At 40.3% G+C, this 20989-nt stretch overlaps 4 protein-coding genes across 4 annotated transcripts; 1 reads left to right on the forward strand and 3 right to left on the reverse strand.

Annotated features, from left to right (window-relative positions):
* The first annotated feature begins 320 nt into the window (after positions 1 to 320).
* Positions 321 to 791, forward strand: LOC135633864 (classical arabinogalactan protein 4-like). Its single transcript, XM_065143822.1, has one exon. It carries the CDS (start codon positions 321 to 323, stop codon positions 789 to 791), a length of 471 nt encoding a protein of 156 aa, XP_064999894.1.
* A 2546-nt stretch (positions 792 to 3337) lies between these two features.
* Positions 3338 to 4209, reverse strand: LOC135633391 (blue copper protein-like). Its single transcript, XM_065142796.1, has 2 exons — positions 3961 to 4209; positions 3338 to 3879 (listed from the first exon to the last, which is right to left on the reverse strand). The coding sequence occupies exons 1-2, from the start codon at positions 4127 to 4129 to the stop codon at positions 3503 to 3505; spliced, it is 546 nt and encodes a 181-aa protein (XP_064998868.1). The 5' UTR covers positions 4130 to 4209; the 3' UTR covers positions 3338 to 3502.
* A 2486-nt stretch (positions 4210 to 6695) lies between these two features.
* Positions 6696 to 8044, reverse strand: LOC103977510 (uncharacterized). Its single transcript, XM_009393056.3, has 5 exons — positions 7833 to 8044; positions 7677 to 7751; positions 7535 to 7605; positions 7261 to 7454; positions 6696 to 6979 (listed from the first exon to the last, which is right to left on the reverse strand). Exons 1-5 carry the CDS (start codon positions 8024 to 8026, stop codon positions 6860 to 6862), a joined length of 654 nt encoding a protein of 217 aa, XP_009391331.2. The 5' UTR covers positions 8027 to 8044; the 3' UTR covers positions 6696 to 6859.
* Positions 8045 to 11786: 3742 nt separating this feature from the next.
* LOC103977511 (transcription factor bHLH94) lies at positions 11787 to 14235 on the reverse strand. Its single transcript, XM_009393057.3, has 3 exons — positions 12998 to 14235; positions 12122 to 12490; positions 11787 to 12031 (listed from the first exon to the last, which is right to left on the reverse strand). Exons 1-3 carry the CDS (start codon positions 13478 to 13480, stop codon positions 11936 to 11938), a joined length of 948 nt encoding a protein of 315 aa, XP_009391332.2. The 5' UTR covers positions 13481 to 14235; the 3' UTR covers positions 11787 to 11935.
* Between the last annotated feature and the right edge of the window lie 6754 nt (positions 14236 to 20989).

A 20989-nucleotide genomic window follows, 5' to 3' on the forward strand; every position in this document is an offset into this window, starting at 1 on the left:
AACTCTCCAATACATTTATGCATCCAATTTCTGAATTCAGATAAATTATCCGCGACGCGTATTGAATGATATTTAAATCCCATATAGCTGTAAAGTAGTCATATATTATGATGAGCTGGTAGTGACGTGTATCAAATATTTTCACGGTACGTTCGGAGGATCAGGCGGCTACCGTTTCCTCTCTACGGTTACTTCGTATTGACTTGTCTATTGCGGTCTTTGGGCCTTTGGCCTTTATATGCCTCGTCTCTACTCCTTTGCCGTCCAATCCCCTCGCACTCTCCGACTCTGTTTAGCCCTCGCATCTGCTCGCGGCTTCCATGGAGTTCTCCGGCGCTGGTCTCCGCCTGCTTGTGGCTGCGCTGGCCCTGCTCTTCGTCACCTCCTCCGCCCAGGTCACCTGCCCCGCCCCCCTCACACCTCCCACCCCCGCTCCCGCTCCCGCTCCAGCCACCGCTCCCCCCACCCCGGCGCCAACGCCCGCTCCCGCTCCAGCCACCGCTCCCCCCACCCCGGCGCCAACGCCCGCCCCCACCGTCGCGCCTCCCACCCCGGCTCTGGCTCCGGTCGCCCCCACCCCAGCGCCGTCCCCGAAGGCCGCCTCCCCGGCACCGGAAGCTGCTTCCCCCGCCCCCGAGGCACCCGTCTCCTCCCCTCCCGCTCCCCCTCCCGCCGGTGAGTCGCCGACCGTGGTGCCCAGCCCGCCAACCACCAATACCGCGGCCGGGATCCGCTCAGCAGGATGGATCTCCACCGCCGTGGCCGTCGCGGCCGTGGTGTACGCGTTCTAGGCCCTGGAAACAATGTCCGCCGCGGATTCCTCGTCGGGTGACGCACGAGGAGTCGGCACAAGTTCGCGACTCTCTCTTTCCCAACTTAACTTCTTGGTGTTATATTGTGGCGTTTCTTGTTTTCTTTTCCTTTCTTTCTCCTCTCATTCCGTGTGCTTTTTCTGGATATTCTTCTTCTTCTGTAAACTGATCTAAGAATGGCTTCTCGTTACTGTGTGTGTGATAATTAATATATCATTGTGGTGAATTCTTTCGTCATAATTCGCATTCTGTCTTCTGCAATTACATACCGTCGGAACGGCAACACTGGAAATTGGACTCGATCAAGATAAAAAAAATGTAGACAAAAATGTTCCCCAAGTCTTAGGTTATTATAAGAGCTTGAGAAAGAGACAGAGAGAGAAAGAAGGCATGAATGGTAAATAGTGACTACAATGGACGAGCCATATGAGTGCATGTCCCATGCACACGTTTGCGTCCCCTAACAATCCATTTGTTCCCAGCAATCAATCCAAGAAAGCTTCGCCCTACAAATAACGCAGTGTATTCCACCCACGTTCTCTAACTTCAGTTGTTCTCTGCGTATTGATCTTTGCGTCAGCCTGTGGTTCCATTTTGGGGCGCTTTTCCTTTCTATCTCTTCATCGAGAGAGAGAGAGAGAGAGAGAGAGAGAGGAAACAGGAGCCATTCCTGGGTTGATATTACTTACTACCAATACTAAATTATTCATGCGATACATCTGAAAGAGACAGTAAAGAAGGGGCTTCACATTAATTGGGAAGTCCCACCAAACAAACGACTGCCTCACATCTGACACCCACAAGTCCACACATATTTCCTATAAGTAATCTTTAGTTCTATCATGAGCTTGCGACAAGACGTTGATTCGGGACTTGGATCACGTTCATTGAGAATGACAGGAATTCATATTTGCAGACATAGGTTGAAGAGTTATATTACTCACCATGTTGAGTTGAATTTTGTAGGATGCTTCCTGTGGCTTTACTTAAAAGAGCAACGAATAAAATAGTCTTTCTAATCACCAAATAAATTTTAAGGTTTTAGATAAGACAGCTTCACTTGGTTGAAGACTAATTAAGAAATAATTCTAGAAGAGGTTAGCATTGAGTTTATGTTTGATTATAACATCTTGTCACTAATCTTTCATAAAGCCTTCATGTAGTAATCCAATCACTATGTGGATAAAACTACTATTTGATGGGCCTAATCTCATAGCCAAGACACTTATCAGCCCATATTAGATGGATCAAGGCATTTCTTTTGCGTTATAGGAGGAATTAATGAGTCAAATTACCATTAGGAGGCACACTAGTTGGAAGTGGAAGTCGAAGACATTCAATAGGCATCCAATTCTATTAATTACGATCTGCAGGTAAATTGCTAAAGGAAAATTCAACATTGCTATATAAATCACATTAATATTATATGATAAAACAAATATATCTCTTCTTTCTTTTCCAATGTGCAATAAGGTTTCTGTGTGTGCAGTGAAAGCATGACTTGACTGGATGTGGATGGAATGAGAGAGATTAGAACATATAGATCCTTTGATGAGTAGAATGACCGCATTTTTCTCCCCCCACCTAAAAAGAGAGAGAGAGAGAGAGGGTCTGCTCTGATGAAGTAGGTTTAGTTATCGGTCTCCTCTTAATCCTGATACTGTTAAAAGAGTCTTCTCTGATGTAGTAGGTTTGGTTATCGGTGTCCTCTTAATCCTGAGACAGTCAAACGTAGTAGGCCAACCACCTCCATTTCTGCCGCCAACTACTGGTTGACAATTTCAGCTATGTGGCTTAACCATGGATGTGACGAGTTTTGTCACTGCGTCCGGAGGACTTTCTCCTTTCTTGGAGTAGAGTTGGTAATTTGTTGGTCTGTCACATTAATCGGATGTCGACACAATGGCATGGAGAGAGAGAGAGAGAGAGAGAGAGAATAGCTTGGGAACAGAGCAAGGTGTTTAATGGTCAACAACACAAAGGAAAGGCAGCTATCTGATGGATGATGCCATTCTATCTACTTTGTCTGTCTATTCTTCTTTAAGCACAATTCTTGTGAATACATCATTTTTAGTGCATTTGCACACTTCCTCATGGGAAAGCTTCCCTTGAATTTGTTGCCTCTCAGCACTCGAGCAATTCCAGTTGTTGCCTATAACTTTGCAAGGTAATAGCGAACTCAATGTTGATTTTGATGTCATCTTTTCTGGATTAATTTGATGTTCTATCTTATTTCTTTTCTTTTGTTTGCTTTCTTCTTCTCTGAAAATGCCACCAGAGGCTATATACTAAGATCGGGTCCCTGTTTTTGTTGGGGAAAGCAGCTCATTTTTCTTCAGTGATAGTGTCTCACTGACTCCTTTCTCACCCACTCCAACCGCTTTCATCCTACTTCAGTTTCGTTGGCAGCTTCGCCACATAAATCAAATCGACCACTCCTCAATTTTCATTTCCATGTTTTCAGATTGCCACCAAATCTGCTCCTCTCAACAAAGCAACAAAGCGAGCACGACAACCATGCAAAAGAACAGAACAACTCCACACATACACTCGCATAGAGTTTTGAGTCAAGATGATACAACAATGACCACCATAATGAAGCTCCCAAGTCACAGTGCAAATTATCTACTACCGAATGAACGAGAAACAGAGGATCATGAGCAAGAGCACTGTCTCCACCCTGGCCAAGCCTAGAGCAGCAGCAGTTTGAGCAGCATCAGCCCAGTTAGCGTCACCACGTAAGGCAGGGAGACAGTTCTGGGGCTGGATTTATTGGTGGACGGGGTAGTGGTGGACGGCGTGGTGCCGGCGGAGGGCGGGGTGGTGGTGGAGCTGGATGGAGGGGAGGGCGAGCTGGTGGAGGATGCCGTGACGGGGACCGCCACCTTCATCCCGTTGCTGCAGTGGCCGGAGACCCCGCAGATGAAGTAGTACGTGCCTGCCTTGGAGAGCGTGACCGTCGTCTGCCCGTTGCTGTCGGTGCTGAGGGCGTTGCTGGCGGAGCAGGCGCTGTAGTCGGTGGCGCTCACTTGGTCTACGGTGTGTGATCCGGCGATATAGTTGAACGCTGCAGTCGCCATGATACTGTTGAAACCTCGTCGAACATGTAGAGTACATACAAATACAGACGTGGCGAAGGAAAGCTTACTGAGGGTGTCACCGGTGACGAAGGTTTTCCCGGACGTCCACTTGGAGTAATCGAACCCGCTGGTCCAACCCGTGGAATCTCCCACGGTGTAGTCGGTGGCCGCGGCCCATGTCGAGCAACAGAAGAGGAGGAGAACTCCCAGAGCTGCGGAGGTGCTGCACCCGGCCATTCTGGGCTTCGTCCGAGAGATCGAAAGGGAGTGGACGCAGCAGAAGGGAGGCGTCGGGGTTGGGTATATAAAGCGAAGTGGGTTAGGCGGAGTGAGTAGGAGTAGGAACACCTTCTCCAGTACTGCACTACGCTTTGCTTGTTTATTGAGACGGCATTGGGAAGGGAATAGCTTAGGAAGGACTCCATGCCGCCCAAGTGGGCGACCACATCTACTTAGCTTTGCATGGCTGTCAAAGATTCTTTACAGCTACCATTAGTCTTCGAACCGTCCCACTAATGTGTTTTGATAGGATATTAGTTGTGATAGGTTGAGTTCCTATTGTTATTAGCATAGAGAAAAGAAAGGGAGTTTTACATATTAAATATAGCAATTTTTCCGCTTTAAATTTAATATCTCAAAATTGGCATATATATATATATATATATATTTATTTATTTAAATATTTAAATCTTTCGTACATATCACTCCCGTTAACATCCAACTTTTTCTACTACTATTTTCCGACATTTTAAAAAGGAATTTAAATATCAAATTGAATTTCAACATCATTATGTTCATAATTAAGGAATGATTATTATTAACTACAATGTTATACGGATACTGATTACAATGTGTAAGTTTCTAATTTACTTTAAAGTTAAATATAAAGGAATAAATGTAAAAATAGAACATAGAAAAAATAAAGAACCAAGGGGATCAAATGCTTAGCTGTGGATCATAAAATAATTTTCTTCTGGTGGGACTTTAGGAATTGATACTTAACTTATAGCAATAAATTTTTTTCACGATTAGGGCGGTTAAATAAGCAATCGGACATCTTTAGTACCTTTTTTTCGACTCATTAACTCGATTAAATCTCTCATCAATTGGCCTTTGAAAACTCTATATAATTGTATTAGACATTCGACTCATTGCAAGATAACTTAACATTATCTTCTTCATACATTTGAATAGATTTCTTAATATTATAACTCATAGGCTCACCAATTTTTATATAACTCTTGGTCTTTTTCATCTTTGGCATTCCCTAGAGAATCTTAATATTATTTCTTGAATTGATGACTAATTTAATATAATTTTTTTTATTTAAAAATTTATTATCGCATACTAATCTAATCATTATAATTGATGGTTTGTTTTAGTTATGGGCTCGGGTATAATTAATGATTCTCGTACTTTACATGTCAATATATTTTATTAATAACTTTTGAGTTATGGGCTTCAAGATAATTTTAATTATAATACACACTCGTGATAAAGTCTATCATTTTACTCTCATATTTAAAGACGAGTCGAACTTCAATTTAGCATGAAAGTTTAACCCAAAAAATTTAATGAACCAAATCTAATATTATAAAATTCGATTCTTTAAATCCTTACTAATATTAGACGATTCTAAATTCTCTCTCTTTCCATCTCTCGTAATAAACTATCTCTTAACATGAAATAGGAGGAAGGAAATGGATCGTCCCAATAAAGAGAAAAAGAAAATATTCGGGCATCATATTTGATATCTGAGCAATACCTTCTCTTTTTCTGCGAGATTCGGGCATAGTGTGATGTTACTAATATCATGCAAAATAGCATGTCATGTCACCTAATAAAATGCAGAAGGACGGACTAAAATAAATAGTATACAGCCGTGTGGTTCTCATCTGTGTTGGCCCAACCGGGATCCAGGAAAACATAGTTAAGATCGGAGTCATCCCCTGCTCATGAACCTGTTTCTTCCTTTGCTGTAGATCTGAGTACAATGATGCATACCGAATTCAAGTCACATTCGATCATCGTCCTCTTGTGATATCACCACCTTCTGTAGACTGTAACGCGTGGAATGTCGCGAGACGAAGCAAGCTCAAGCATCATAAAGCTGGTACAGGAAAGGATTTATCATCTGAAACCCATATCATGTCTTGAATTTTCGTGCAGGTTTGGCACAGCCGCCGTGTGCAAGAAGGCGATCTTAGTAGTATTGCAGCTTCTGCTGCATCTTTGGATGTGAACGAGCCAAATCCATATCCTGTTGATCTTCTTGGATTGCTTTCGAAGATGACTTCAAGTTAAATTTCCTTCGATTACATTATGGTTTGGATCACATGAGGGTTGTGAGGAGGAAGGGAGTCGGAGAAGATGACTCGCCATGATCGCAGAGGAGAGGAGCAGCAAATCTCACAGCCACGCAGTACCTGTAATCTCTTGCACCAAATAACTACCAGATCAGCTGTCTAATTCCACACAGGATCCAGCTTTTCAATTCCGGGGCCGCACGCATACATACCAACGATGCTTCCCCAACAGTTTCCTCATCCTACGTGGCTCTTCCAAAATCTTAGGCGTGAGGCCTGTCGGTGGGCCATACGTCAAGTGGTCCACACGCGTAAATTGTCATTAGACTCTTTCTTTAAGACTAATCAACAAACACGCGTTTGTGAGAGGAAGCCGATGAGAGAGAGAGAGAGAGAGAGAGAGAGAGAGTTTCTTGGGTCAAACTACGTTATATTCTCTTGGATCGAAGGCAAATGCCAGATATGAACTTTCATCTTCACGCAATCAAATAATTGAATTGATTAGCTTGTAAAAATGTTCCTCTTCTGATCGAATATGAATCATTTCACCAATTGGTATAACAAATTGTAATTACTCATACAAACAGATACAAACAATGTAGATTAAGCAGCAGCACTTCCTCTGTTTCATCTGTCATGCAGATCCTTATCCATGGCTTCTTCAATTGGCTTTTGACTGATCTGTGCTTTCATTTTCCTCCACTTGGATCTCTTTCTCCGACTGTTCTTTCTCAAGTAGTGGCTTGACCAATGTGTCTACTTCTTCCTTTACGACATCAACCTGCAGATTTTGGACAGTGTTGTAGAGACCTGTTAATCCTACTTCAAATCCAAAATGGTCAGAATACATAGTATGAGTTCTATCCATAGAAACATTATAAGATGGATGTAAAAGGAAGATGATTGTACAAAGTCAAATACTTTTTGGTCATCAAATCTTTTAATGGCAGAGAGTTGACTTTATGCAACCACTCTGTTGCTTCCTTGCAGTAAAAGCTAATCGAACACGGCATGATCTCGTGAAAGAAAAGAAACAGTTCTACAACAAGAGGGGATATCGACCTCATGAATGATGGATTCAGCTAGTTTTGCGTCGTGTTCTACTTTCTCGGCGATCTTCTCGATCAGCAACGCCTTCGCCTTAAGACTATCACCTTCAGGAAGTGCAGCGGCAACATCAGAAGCTATCTTCTCCGTCACCTCCGCCACCTTCTCCACTGTTTCTAGAGCAACTTCTGCAACCTTCTCTATGCCACCTGTTGCATCAAACACAAGCTAAGCATAACCCAAGCTTGGATTTGCATGGCCAGTTGGGAAGAGCAAGTTGTTTCAGTACCTCCTTTCTTAATTATTCTCGTGTAGAAGGGTATGGCAGCGATGACGAGGGAACCCAACACCCATCTGGCCCTTCAGACATCAGACACAATGAGAAGGAAGAAAGGAAGAGAGCAGATGAACTGTGTGCAGTTATCTCGTACCATATGGGGATGTTCGATATGGGAAACCCAGAACCAGACGATCCAACTGCACCTGCACTAGCATTTCTCCAGCCCCTGCATCGAATCAGGGCATTCATCACCCACTCACGATCATAACACAAAATCATCTAAGCTATCTTTAAACGAAAATTGTACTTTGAGCGCTCAGCTTTCCCGAAGCTTCCGCCGCTGGTGTTGGATGAGGCCATTGCTCGAGCAGCGGAAAGCCGATGTGTGCGAGAGGACGAGGAGGATGCTATGAGCTGACGAGGAAGAGCGATCCTTCCGCGAGAGATGGAATGGAAGGGATAGGCTGAGGAGAGACGGGAAGAAACGAGAGCCTGAGCCATGGCTTTGGTCTATGGATGCTTATTTCCTGTGAATCCAAACCAATATATTAATGTGAGGATGAGATGGCGTAGCTTCCAAGTTTTGCATGCGGTCGACTGCATGCAACAAATGTTGACCTAATCAAACTATAGTAAACGTCAAATTGTCACAGATTGCAGTTCATTGGAGCTTATCGCATTTCTTCCAGATAGAATTAAGACTTTGAGGATTCCGAAGATGGTCAATGAATAATAAAAAAAAGACACCAAATTGAGACTGGTCATGTTGGATTAAATTACCAAAATATAAGAAAAGGATTATTTAGCAATGACCAAATGGGATTATGTCTCATTGGACATAATATTTTTTATTTAGTAACTAAAAACAACTTTAATTAGTTGAGAAATATTCATGACAATCATAACTAAAGATGTAAAAGTACAATTGATAATAGGAAGATAAATCCTAATCAACAATTAAGCTACATACACACTAGTCCAAAATAGAAATTCGAAAAAAATATAGACTTTTCGAGATAACATTTTCGGATAGGTGTGGGTCCAAATCCATAAGTTCTTGGACCTATAGAGATATGGATTTTAGTCATTAATAGAAAAATACCAGTCATTATCTATGATGAAATTGGATACAAAAGATGGTTGGTCAATAATATTGATATTGAAAAAGATTGACCACTTTGATAGGGGTGTTGAATAATTTTTTAGGTGAAAGATAAAATTAATCCAAACTTGACATAAAAGACGTTGCTCTTATCGAGGATGGGAAAGATACGTCTATCCCCCATGAAAACTTTGATAAGAGATATGTCTCGAATCTTAAGACCCATTTAAGAATTAATTTAGATTTGATTTATGAATTTTAAATTTTATATTTGATTTTGTTGATGAGGACAGTCTTAAGTTTGAAAAATTGGAGATTGGGAAATGGAAATCGCCCAAAATTGTTTCTTTTTTACACGTTAATCAATTTGATCACGTGGGAAAATTTGCATCAGCAATGTCCATGCAACTTCGACCACCTGACGTTGCATAAAGAGAATTGTCCGTTCCATTCATATTGGCAAACACTCAATCATGTTGACATGGTCAATGACCTCTTCAAACGCCACGTCCTCGCCGATATGGCCGTCCTACCGTCCTAGCTGACAACATTCAATCAATTAGGATGCTAGGAAAGATCTATATCCCAAAACGAGTGATGTTAAAGATACACGCGAAGTGGGTTGGAAAGCATTTCCCATCATCCATGAAGATTGAATTAAAGTAGAGGTGGGTTATCACTGCACGTCTCCACCGTGGATCGTACAGAAGGTGTTGTCACCTTAATTTCCTTGAAAGTGTCGTTTACCAACGAGTGGTAACAGAGGAAAAATGAGACACGGACTTGGGGAAATATAATAATGCATGTTCCTCTACATGAAATAATGGACCATTACGAGAGACTAATATGGACTTGAATGGAAGATATCTACATGAAATATGGACGTCCACAAGTGACATCACAGTGTTGAATTTTATATGACAAAGGGTAGACTTTTGGAACCAATTGTTGCATATGGAATACTGTACCTATTTTTCGAATTAATTTATTCTATTATAAATTAAGATTATTATCAAAACTAATTAATAATCCTAAAATTTATAAATAATAATAATAAATAATACTTATATATATATAAACACAATCATAATCATATATTTATAATTAATAAATATATTATATATAATATAATAACTAAATAGATAATAGAAAATGACCACCTCCCCCAATCTTTTATATGCATGTGTATAGACCCAAGTTCAAGATGCTCCTTCTTGGGCTCTTCTCTGGTGCCTGTTGGAATCAAATCGATCTCATCGGGCCTAAAAAGTAAAGACCCTAACTTGGTGGCTTGATTGCTTCCGAGGGATTTGGACAACACTCTAAACAGGGTTACAAACGATGTTTCTTTTGTACTTCATTAGTTTCACTTCTCTTCTTTTCAACCTGTCATGCATGTAAGATGCAAGGCAATGGTTGAAGCCATCTCATAGAATGAAAAGAAAATAACCTGGCAACACATTTGTGTTGTATCTATCCATGGTCAACACAGCTGCTTCTTGTTTATGGAGTATTGCCTTGTTAGATGCATGTAATTTTTTAGATCGATTCTTGCGAGTGGCATACATGATACTAATTTGTTGTCGATGTATAGTTACTCCACTAGAATTAACTCGTTCCAGAGGAAGGGTGGATGGAGTCGCTTTACGGATCAATCCATGATCTCAAGTAGCTTGCATGACCATCAAACACTTCAATAATGGAGTCTACAGTGATCTTCAACTAGCTGATGCTTCTTCCACATGTTTGCACACTCAATACCTGCAATGGTGCTTGACTTTCGGATCCATCTACTTGTTGTTTTCTTCTGTAAGCTGCTTCATTGTCATTTGCAGTGACATATGGGGCATCACCACTTTCAATCATACTGTGTTGTACTGTTCGAGGGGGACCCTGAAACATTTCCTGGAAATGTGCATGTCTACAGGCTTTAGGAACACCTTTTGCTGCAGTATTCTACACACTCTATGAGCCTACGGATGATCGGTAAGTGGTCCCTTGTGGATTCATAGATCTCTGTTCATCAACAACCTGCATGCTTGTCTCAGAGAAGAAGCACAAATGGCAGGACAATCCTCCAATAGTTATGTCGATCCGCTGCTTGACAATGCCGTTTTAATCTTGTTTTGCTAATCATTGAACGCTTTTGCCTTTCTGGACAATGTTGTCTTCAACGGTGCAAGTTTCGGAACTTAGAATTCCCTTTTCCGAAGGAAGCTTTTGTTGGTGGAATACAGCAAAAGCTTTGCTCCTTTGCCCTATTCTTTCTTTAGATTGAAGATAGCAGAAATTAATTTCATATATGTTCTTCTTTTCTACCTTCTACTTGGCCTTCACCGTTCAATGTTAGATTGGTCTGATCCATCAGACATCAAGCATTGTCATATTTCTCCCAAAGTTTGTGTGGGTTTCCTTCAGAATTCGAGTCCAATGAGAACACTTGACTGTTCTCAGGAAGAGTTCTTCGAGACCGGAACAATATAAAATGGCCTTCTTGCTTGTTGAATTCATACACAATATCTCCCCCAAATCATTGACTAATCCAGCCATATTACAATCGTTGTCTCATCTGTTTGACTAATCTGATCTTTCAAGCATGCCATTGATAATTCTGACATATAATTAAATATGGTGGCGTACTCTCTATGATCACTACAACAGGAGTTTTAGAAGCTACAATCTCGGGAAGATGATGTACTAATATCCTGAATGCTTTCTTCTTCTTCCTTCTCTTTCTTTCTTCTTATCCGAAGGGAACGACACTACGATTCAAAGATGCCGATGGATCATTCAACTCTCTTCACTGGACCACAAGGAAAATAACATTGTGGAGGACGTAAAGAAATGCTTCATCGCATCTTGTGGGATCTCCAGAGATGCTCTGTCCATACTGAATTCAGAAAACATAATTGTTTTTGCATTCCAAGACATTCTCGTCTGAAGCATTAGGTAATGACATCCACAGGTGTTCATAGTTGAATGTAGGTCATAGATCACCCACTTGTTCTAATCGTTCTCGAAATGTGACAATTTTTCCTACAATCTCGGAGGAAATCGCGGGTCTTTCATCCATCCCAACATGAAATCGGACGTTGTTCTATGAGAAATCTATGGTAGACATCCCTCTGTGCCTTTTCCTAATGAACTCAGCTCATATCATTTACGCTTTAATGCGGCAGACGTTAGATCCCCTTCGTCTAACAATGCATTAAAAGACTCACGAAGTGATACAGATTCTCTCACGCAAGGCCATTTCATTAAGCAGCAAACAGCAATCTAATAGCGCATACAATTATGATATCATAGGATTAGTTTTGAGCAGCCTCCTCCTCGACCCTTACAATTATTTGGTGGACTGCTGTGGCAATCACATCCACCGATGTACACTGGCAATCATCTTCGACCTGCACCAACAGCAACAACGTTGACTCGCAGTTCATGGCGTCGAGAGAGGAGAATGGAGTCAAGAGACTGGCGTGGCTGGCTCATCATACCTTGAGACTGAAGCAGTAGAGAACCATTTCGTCGACGGTGGTCACGTTGAGGTGTAGCGTCGTCAGCCGCAGGCCTTGCAATCCCAGCACCAACTCCAGCAGCTGCCTGGGTCGCCACCTCGAGAAGATCTTGATGTTGGCATGGCTCTCAAAGATGGTGACCTCGATGTCCGCCACCGCGTCGCCGGTGCTGCCATCGCTGGCAGTGCTTGAGGGGCTTGAGGAGTACTGAGGGAAGGTGAAGAAGTCAGCAAAAGGAGCTGCCTGAGATCTTCCTCTGATCCGCTTCCGAGCCTCGAGAGATTGGACCAGGTGTTCGAGCTCTTTAACGAAGTTTATGGCACCTCCAACTATGGAAGCTTGATCACCCTGTCCAGGTAGAGTGAATTGAAAGGACTAGAGACTGCAGGTTGTTATCCAATATGCCTATTTCTCTCAAGAAAGTGAGGAAGTCATAGTTCCAAGTTCCAAGAAAGGATTCTACTATAGTTATTGAGTTGATTTTAGGCTATGGATGTGGAAACATGTGGGAGAAGATGGTGCAACTTTTTACTGTACTGATAACTGATGCATGACAACTAGAATCTTTACCATGTTGGACACAAAGCTGTCACTGTTCTTACTCGCTGCCATTAGTGTCTTCAGAATGAAGACTACAAACCAGAAAGGCAGCAACATGTCATCTGATGAGATTACGAGGAAAAAGTGGTACATATATCGAATATAAGGAAACCAAAAGCTGATATGAGTGGAAGTAAGCACTCGAATCACTGCAGAGTGGGAGAATATGAGGTTTGAGAGAAGCTTCAGTAGGGATGGAACCATATGCTGCAAGATGCGGAAGCTTATAAGGATGAAGAGAGAAGGAAGACGAACCCTTTGGGCGTAGGAGGCCGGCATGAGCGACCGGAGCACCGCGAGGTACTCGTTCATCAGCTTCCGCCGGTTGCGCTCCACCGCAATGTGAGTCATCCTCTGGTTCTCCACCTCTTCCTTGTTCTTGAATCTCTTAACCCGCCGCCTCTTCCGCCGGCCTGCCACCGCCTCTTGGAAAACAGCAGCCGCGCCGAGTTCCTCCCCGGTCTTCTTCGGCCCCGGCGACGATGGTTTCACATCCCAATCGTCGGGGTTTTGCGCTATGGTGGAGCAACAAGTGTCCCAATTACACCCACGCTTTCCATCAACCACCTCCCGACCTTCGCCGCCGCCACCACCACCTATCTCGCACTCTATCAGGACTCTCTTCTCCTCCTCTTGCAACGGACCAGCACCAAAGTCATAGCGCCATGCTGCACCTCCCAAGTTGTGAATCTCCTTCATGGCGAAGCCGTGTTGGAACGCCGCAGCTTCCAGCGCCATTTTCTTTCTGTAAATTAGCTATCTACGGACACCCACTCCAAGGAAACCTCAGACATAAACAAACACATGAAGACCAAACTCGCTTTTCTTGCGTGGGGGAGAGGAAGAAGCTGCTTAGGGGAGTCTTAAAGGCCTCAGCGCAAGCAAAACAACAAGACAAGGTTGCCATATGAGGCCAAGAAGCGCAAGTAACAAGTAACATGGTGGTGAGTTGGGCTAGAGTGTTCCTTTGTTTGTGTTAAGGTGGTGGGAGAGGGCTATTACGAACATGTATTATAAGTATGCCATGGCCAAAGATGAGAGGAAAGGGTGAGGGAAAAGGCTGCCATGAAAAAGAGGTGGCATGCAACAGGAGCTCAGATGCTCTGCATGCCTTGATATCGAGACTTGGGAGTGACAGCCAAGTGTGAGGCAGCATGGTTCTTGCTGGGGCCAAGGGGCCATGTGATCACCATGCCCACCTTTGTCCCACTGCAATCTCATCTGCCATAAAGCCTGATCTGATATTTTTCCTAGATTTCTGCCACTCTCAGATCATACATTTCATCAAATTTCTTTCGACGCAATGTATCAGATCTACTGTTTCATGTTCTGTCAGTCCTTCTACGTTGCTTGGGAGTTTGGATCACGGAGGAGGGAATCAAATGCGGAATAGTACAAAACATCATAGTATAGGGGTTTCTGCTCTCGGGCGTCAGAGGAGATCGGAAGGTCAGCTCTAACTTTGTAGTTCACTGTTGACGCTTTGATTACTGGAACATAGCACATAGCATTTCTCCGAGAAGATTCACCTTGAACAACAGGGGAGCATGATCATTGTGTTCACTACACTGTCAAACTTAATCATGCCCAAGAATGCAGAAATGTCTTCAATCGATTCCATCAGACAAGATTCCAATCAGGCTTCTGGCTTCTGGCTTCTGTCTCAAGCGATATTATATTACTGACACTGAAATGGGGGTGTGTGTTGGGTATCAAGCAATTATTCCAAGATGTGGTTGTCTGACAAGTAATTCCACGCTGCTTATGAATCCTGTTCATGGGGGTGTTCATCTCAGTGAGTCCCAGAAATGGAGACTTGGTGTGGGGATTCTGTGCGACAAATGGGTGGACCAATATGCATCAAATCATCTCATCTGGCTATCCTTGGTCGCAGGCTAGAAAGAGATTGGTTTGCATTTCACTTTCATCAGCTCTGCTGTGATATTTCCGCATCGTCTGCTCATGTGTTGTCTGCAAGAAATTATGATTCTTTCGCTGTATGATCACCTGACAAGCTAGAGGAGGACGTATATGTGATCAAGAGATAGGCAGCTGTGAAAGTGCTCCTACTGCTCTGCCATAGCCCAAAATGATGGATGCTATGAGTTGGAGTAGATTCTGAAACAAAGTGTTTTAAGAGTTGTTAGAACAATGCAAAATCCATGGTTCATTCTCTATGCTATGTTTCTGAGGCTGCAACTCATGAAATCTTATAGCCAAATCCAAAGATGCATCTCAGGCTTTACGATGCTGAAACAATTGGATGTCAGATCATGGGAAGAACGCAAAGTGGGGTCTCAAAGGACTCGAAGAGTTTTTGGTGTTGAAGCTGCAGCAACTTGTCATCGTTACCTTTACCAAATGACTTGTGTGTAGAAGAAAGGAACAGTCTCTCCCCTTCCATGAGATCTGCCATTGCCGATTCATCTTGACATGCATGCAAGTGATTTCATTTGCTCATGTATCAACCTATAGATGATGTTATGTATTCTTCTATGAGCAAGATGAAGAAGAAGAAGAAGAGCTCAATGATGATTTGATCATACGTACCTTGGTCATGGGGAGGCCCTGAAGACCCATGTGGGTGTGGAATATTGAAGCTGTCATGTTATTATCAGAGCAGCAGGAGGCAGATCAAAGCTTTGTCTCTTCTTGTATGACAACCCTTCCCATCGTGACAACACAGACTCTTCATATCCACAGTGGATTGCAGGGATTCACCTCTGTGGTGTACATGTAAAGCATCACAGAAAAATGTTATGCAGCACTCAATTCATTCAACATTCACCCATTATTCTTTTACCATTTAGTCTGAAAAAAAAAGGATAATATGAATAGCCACTGCATTTTATATAAGTAGAAGATCCAAGAAGCATCAATAAATAAAAGAATTCACAGTGTCAAGAATGCATGAACTTAGATTTATAATGCAATCGCATCCACCAAAAAGTCAAAGAGAATCCCCATACATTGGTCCTGTGTATGTATCCGATCGATAAAAACCAGAATCCAATCCATGGAGTGATTGATTTAAGCTACATAGAAAGAGACCTGACACTCAACAGGAAGAGTCTACCTTCGACAAAAAGTTCTTTGCCTTTTTCCTTTTCTGTACTTCCCTTCATTGTAGATTTCTTTGAAGCATTTAGGTCCACACTACCAAGAAAAAAAAATAAAAAGGTTAACAACAAACAAGGATTTATATGGATAAACTAAATTTAGGATTTACCCAAACTCACTATATGGTGCACCATATAATCAGCCTAAAAGACTCATATGTTTCTACTTTTGGATTATTCGAATCTTCGTTAATTTAAATATCAGATGATTTATTATGTGATACATCCTAACTTCATTTTTGTATAATCATTTGTCGAATCTTCTTCTTCTTCTTCTTTTTTTTTTCTTTTTCATATCTAGCTTGTGATAGTTTTGGAAACCAAACCCAAATCGGCTATCAAGTATAAGATAATCAAAATATAAAATAACAAATACTAAGATAAGAGTGGACATCCTTACGAGTACATAAATTTGTCATATCTTCGGATCGATAATGGATTTGTACATTGGTTATTTTAATTAGAAAAATAATACTAAATTGGATATAGGGACACTCAGAAGTATTCAGATTGGAAGAGTGGAAGACAAGCTAACGCAATTATGATCTATTACACTGCTGAAGAAAGGAATCGATGGTGCCATTTCTACAGATCAATTTTTACATACATGAGTAATTGCTCCTCTGAAAGGACTTTAATTATCATTCTGTGAACTTTACTGCATCAAAATCAAAGGAATTGATTTTGAGAAATCTAGTACAATCAGGAGTCTTAGGATCCGGTTCTCGTAATGACAAACAAATAAATATATCAACAGGATCTGAGGACAACGATGTGGATGTTTGGGTGACAACAATGCAACCAAAGCTGGCAATGAGCAGCTCATGGCATCTACATGCAGGCAAAGACAAGCGGAGAATTTGGAGGCGGCCTACCAAGTTGCCAATAATTCATCCGCCACAGACGCAGCTCAGTGCAATCGTGGACGCTACCGGAGACGAGGAGGAGGCACGTCGAATCTTATTGCAAGCTTTCGCCTGCACTGCGGATGTTGGCGTTGCATGTGAGTGTGGAGACGGATACGTGTGTGCTCGAAAAGGCCGAGCAGTGTGGATTGTCCATTTCGTTGGATAGATAGCAAAGTGGATTTGATGGGCGATGTTGGCCGATATATGGCACACAAGCTTTCGTTGCGAAGGACCAAATATAGACGTGGGTAGCTCTTTTCACCACCATTTTTCTTTTTATCTTCTTTAATGATCGACGGAACCGTCCAACGAAAACTCCGAGTAAGCCACATATCGAATAATTTTCGAGCTTAACTACATAATATAATAAAGATATCGGAGAAAAGTTATCGATAAAATTTTCTCTGTAGCTCAATTTATTTTATCATATTATAAATAAATAAATATATATATATATGTCTTCGAACATATCAATTAATTTAGTTGATAAAGACCTTGATAGTTAATCATAAAGTCCTGTCCTCGAATCTTATTTTTATCATTTATCATTTATCGACTAAAATAATTATGATCGATAATAATATCAATTCCTATACAAAGAAACATTACTTACCTAATATGACCAACCTTTATCCTTCCATATTATGATTAATTCTTCCCATAATTATAGAGGGCGCCATTACCAATAATGTTAATAGATTCGAAATAAAGATCTATATCCCAAAAAAAAGATAAGATTTCGATGTGACATATTGTGATTCGATTACTTGTGTTCATTTAATTCATATATGTACTTCGATTCTCTTAGGGGAAATGTTTGTAACAGGCTGAGCCCAATTGCATGAGGCTGTGGTTTGGGCTCATATTGATGTATAAATAAGCTACATTTTGTTTGAGCGTCTCTCATACACCACTCCCTACCTTATCAGAGCATTCTTTGTTTTTGGACGGATCAAGAAATCAATTGTGTTTTATGTGACATTCTAACTTAGTCTACAAGTGAGGGAAGATTCTATTTTAATTTTATGAGGATTAAGTAGGTTTACTGTTATCGACTTAGGTTTAAGCATGGAATCAATGATCTGACTCATTGTATGGCAAATAATATCAGAATGAGTTTTAATTGTAATATCTAAATTACATAATTTTATAGCTAAATTTTAGTTGTTTAATTAGGTCTGATATATAGGCAACTCAATGTCACGTCATGTGTTTTCAAATATCTCATGACATTGACATATTAATAGATTATGCACATATAAATGTTGAATCGATGTCACTTTGGACGTTTAGTCAACTTGACACATCAATCGCTAACACAAACCTACATCTATAATGTAGTTATGACTAATGATATTAACATTAACTGTTAACCCTTTTAATAGTAATGTCTAACAATTCAGATGTACGATTTCACAATTCAATAATGGTCAGTAATTTTATATACTCAACTCTCACATTAATACTTTATATTACTATAAAATATTTTATCTTAAAATAATACAATAGTACTTTGATTATTTTCAAATCTTTCGAGTTCTTACTAGCCTAAGAACAATTTTGTAGGGTTATTCGTAGATCCTTACTTCTTGACGCCGAACTTCATAGTTGGGTTCAAATTAAATTCAAACCACAAATATGTCAAAAAAAGATAATATTTTAATTATAAATTATTCCCAAAAGATGTAATATATGTAAAAAAAATTTAGATATTAGATTTTTTTTTTTCATGCATAAACGATCACTATGTGATCTACTCACCGCTCTTTGGTTGTGGAAGCCACCTTCAAGTATCAATTCACATGAGCTCCCAATTTAATACTAAGAATCTCAAATCTTTGTGTTGCCAAACATGTCATGTTCTAATGTTCATCCTCGATATTGGACGAAGAAGAATTCTCATCTGTATATGCTGCTCGTCAATGTACGTGCGCATGCGTTGCATGCACGAACCATGGAGTGAATCACAAGACAAACCCCCATCGGTGTATCAGAGATGAATCGAAAAAGAAATCTTTATTGGTTCTACCTCCTCTTTTTTTTTGTTAGAGGTGTTGTAGAAATGTCTGCGAACAAGTAAATAGCTCTACAAACGAATGGCTCGAATCGAATTGGAAAATGGGTAAGTTCCGACTAGCACAAAAGGCGTAATGATTTGGACACTATCTCGAAGAAAATAAATAATAAATAAAAATAAAAATAAAATAAACTAATAACCAACTTATTGCTTCGTGAGCTGCTAGTCGGAACGAGTAAATACCTTCGTTTAAGAGAATATTTTTGGTGTAAAAAGTCTCAGGACTTTAATTCATAGATAACTTAAAAAAAACTTCATTTATATTTTAAAATTTAGAATAGATCATATGATCAAATGTTTCATTCACGCATAATCTATATCAAGTAGACCTTGTCGTTATTATAATTCTTAATTCATGAGTTGTAGGAAGGGACTTATGTTACCACCAATAGAGACTAAAGCAAGTGTTGGATTTAAAGCTGGTGTTAGATTACAAATTGACTTATTATACTCTTAACTACGAAGTCAAAGATACTGATATCTTGGTAGCATTCCGAGTTGAACAATGAAAATAGATGACGAGTGCCTAATCGAATTGATCAGGTCGTATAGGAACAAGGTTTAAATCTCTCAATCTGTTAAGATGCCTCAGCTGCATATATTACTGCACTTTCACTAACACATATCGTAATGATAAATGGCTCATCTTGCCATGACCTTATCTTGGATTCTTAATACTTCTGTCGCTCCATCCCCGTAGGGACAGAGAACCCGCCCAGGTCAGACATCAAATTGCTTCAATTTGAATTATCCGGAGGATACCTTATTTATATCAAAAAGATGTACAATCAAACCTATTTCTCGATTCAATAGAAGTCCAAAAAAGAAGTGAATATGGTACCCAAATATCAATAGATATGTCAAAAGTAGGTCCGATTACGTCTATTCCTAATATGCTTTAATGGATGAACATCCCAACCCTTAGAACATACCACAGCTCCAAGTGACGAAGAGCCGACATCGAGGTGCCAAACCTTCCCGTCGATGTCGATGTGAACTCTTGGAGAAGATCAGCCTGTTATCCCGAGAGTAACTTTTATCCATTGAGCGACGCCCTTTGTATTTATATTTATGAACACAAGGCTTCAAAAAGTTGCACATCAACGAGCCATCAGCCAACCACACGAAGAAGGAATGAAGTCACGGACTGTGGACTACAACATCATCGGTATCATCTATCTACCCTGTTGTAACTATCCCATTCGCCATGGTCTCAAAACATGGAGAGGGCTACATCACCCTTTCCCCCTTAACCACCCCACCACCATTCATGACTTGGATCACAATGTAAGCCCCGCTCTCCATCCGCTGTCTTCATCGTTTGGAAGTTTCAAGCACACAGAATGAGATGTAGCATCATCCATAGTACGTTCATGGACCATCAAACGATTCAATCTCAATATTGTGTGTATAAATAAATATTCTAGCTTTCTTATATTGTATCAATCATCCTTACAGTAAAATCTTCCGAGTGTTGGAAAAAATAGAACCAAATGTGAACAAATAATATATTTAAAAAAATAAAAATAATCGAAAACAATGACATGACATGATACGAAGATGCAATATCATAAGCCCCTCAATTATTTGAGAAAAACATTCACGAAAGAGCAAGATAGACTGAATTTACTAATAGAAGATATATTCGGTTGAAACAAAGGGCATCTTATTTTTCTATAACAGAAAAAAATTTAAAAATTAAAAAAATTATAAATAAAAAATAAACAAAATCGATGATAAAATAATTCTCATTCTCTTTCTTTTTCCTCCGATATGACTTGATTATTGCATTATATTTTTTATCTTTGCATCACACACCTCACATGGGGATAAGATTTTTTTTAATAAAAAATAAATGATAAAAATGATATTTAAGTTTAGAATATTATAATAATCTATTAAGGTCTTTATCAATCACGTTAATCAAAATATTTAATATGTCAAATGAGATCTAAACTTTCAATCTTTGATAAATTAGTATGGTACATATGCAACACATGAAGATGGGATTGCAACCACCTACCATCTCTCTTTTTTCTTTTTTTAATATTTCACATAAAGATGTATATTATTTATCTATCTATTAAAAATACTTACATGTCTTAGATATATAAAATAGCATCATATCAAAAGAATCCAATTA

This window comes from Musa acuminata, chromosome BXJ3-3, assembly GCF_036884655.1.
Source record: "Musa acuminata AAA Group cultivar baxijiao chromosome BXJ3-3, Cavendish_Baxijiao_AAA, whole genome shotgun sequence".
NCBI lineage: Eukaryota > Viridiplantae > Streptophyta > Magnoliopsida > Zingiberales > Musaceae > Musa > Musa acuminata.

Excerpts from the sequence above, each read along its gene's own strand:
- LOC135633864 (XM_065143822.1), top strand. The coding sequence starts at position 321 with ATGGAGTTCTCCGGCGCTGGTCTCCGCCTGCTTGTGGCTGCGCTGGCC.
- LOC103977511 (XM_009393057.3), bottom strand. The coding sequence starts at position 13,480 with ATGGCGCTGGAAGCTGCGGCGTTCCAACACGGCTTCGCCATGAAGGAG. Across the intron at positions 12,491-12,997 it reads CGGCCTCCTACGCCCAAAGG|GGTGATCAAGCTTCCATAGT; the intron begins GTTCGTCTTCCT and ends CTACCTGGACAG. Across the intron at positions 12,032-12,121 it reads TCTACTGCTTCAGTCTCAAG|GTCGAAGATGATTGCCAGTG; the intron begins GTATGATGAGCC and ends CTGTTGGTGCAG.
- LOC103977510 (XM_009393056.3), bottom strand. The coding sequence starts at position 8,026 with ATGGCTCAGGCTCTCGTTTCTTCCCGTCTCTCCTCAGCCTATCCCTTC. Across the intron at positions 7,752-7,832 it reads GGGAAAGCTGAGCGCTCAAA|GGGCTGGAGAAATGCTAGTG; the intron begins GTACAATTTTCG and ends GATTCGATGCAG. Across the intron at positions 7,606-7,676 it reads ATATCGAACATCCCCATATG|GGCCAGATGGGTGTTGGGTT; the intron begins GTACGAGATAAC and ends TGATGTCTGAAG.
- LOC135633391 (XM_065142796.1), bottom strand. The coding sequence starts at position 4,129 with ATGGCCGGGTGCAGCACCTCCGCAGCTCTGGGAGTTCTCCTCCTCTTC. Across the intron at positions 3,880-3,960 it reads CGTCACCGGTGACACCCTCA|CGTTCAACTATATCGCCGGA; the intron begins GTAAGCTTTCCT and ends TGGCGACTGCAG.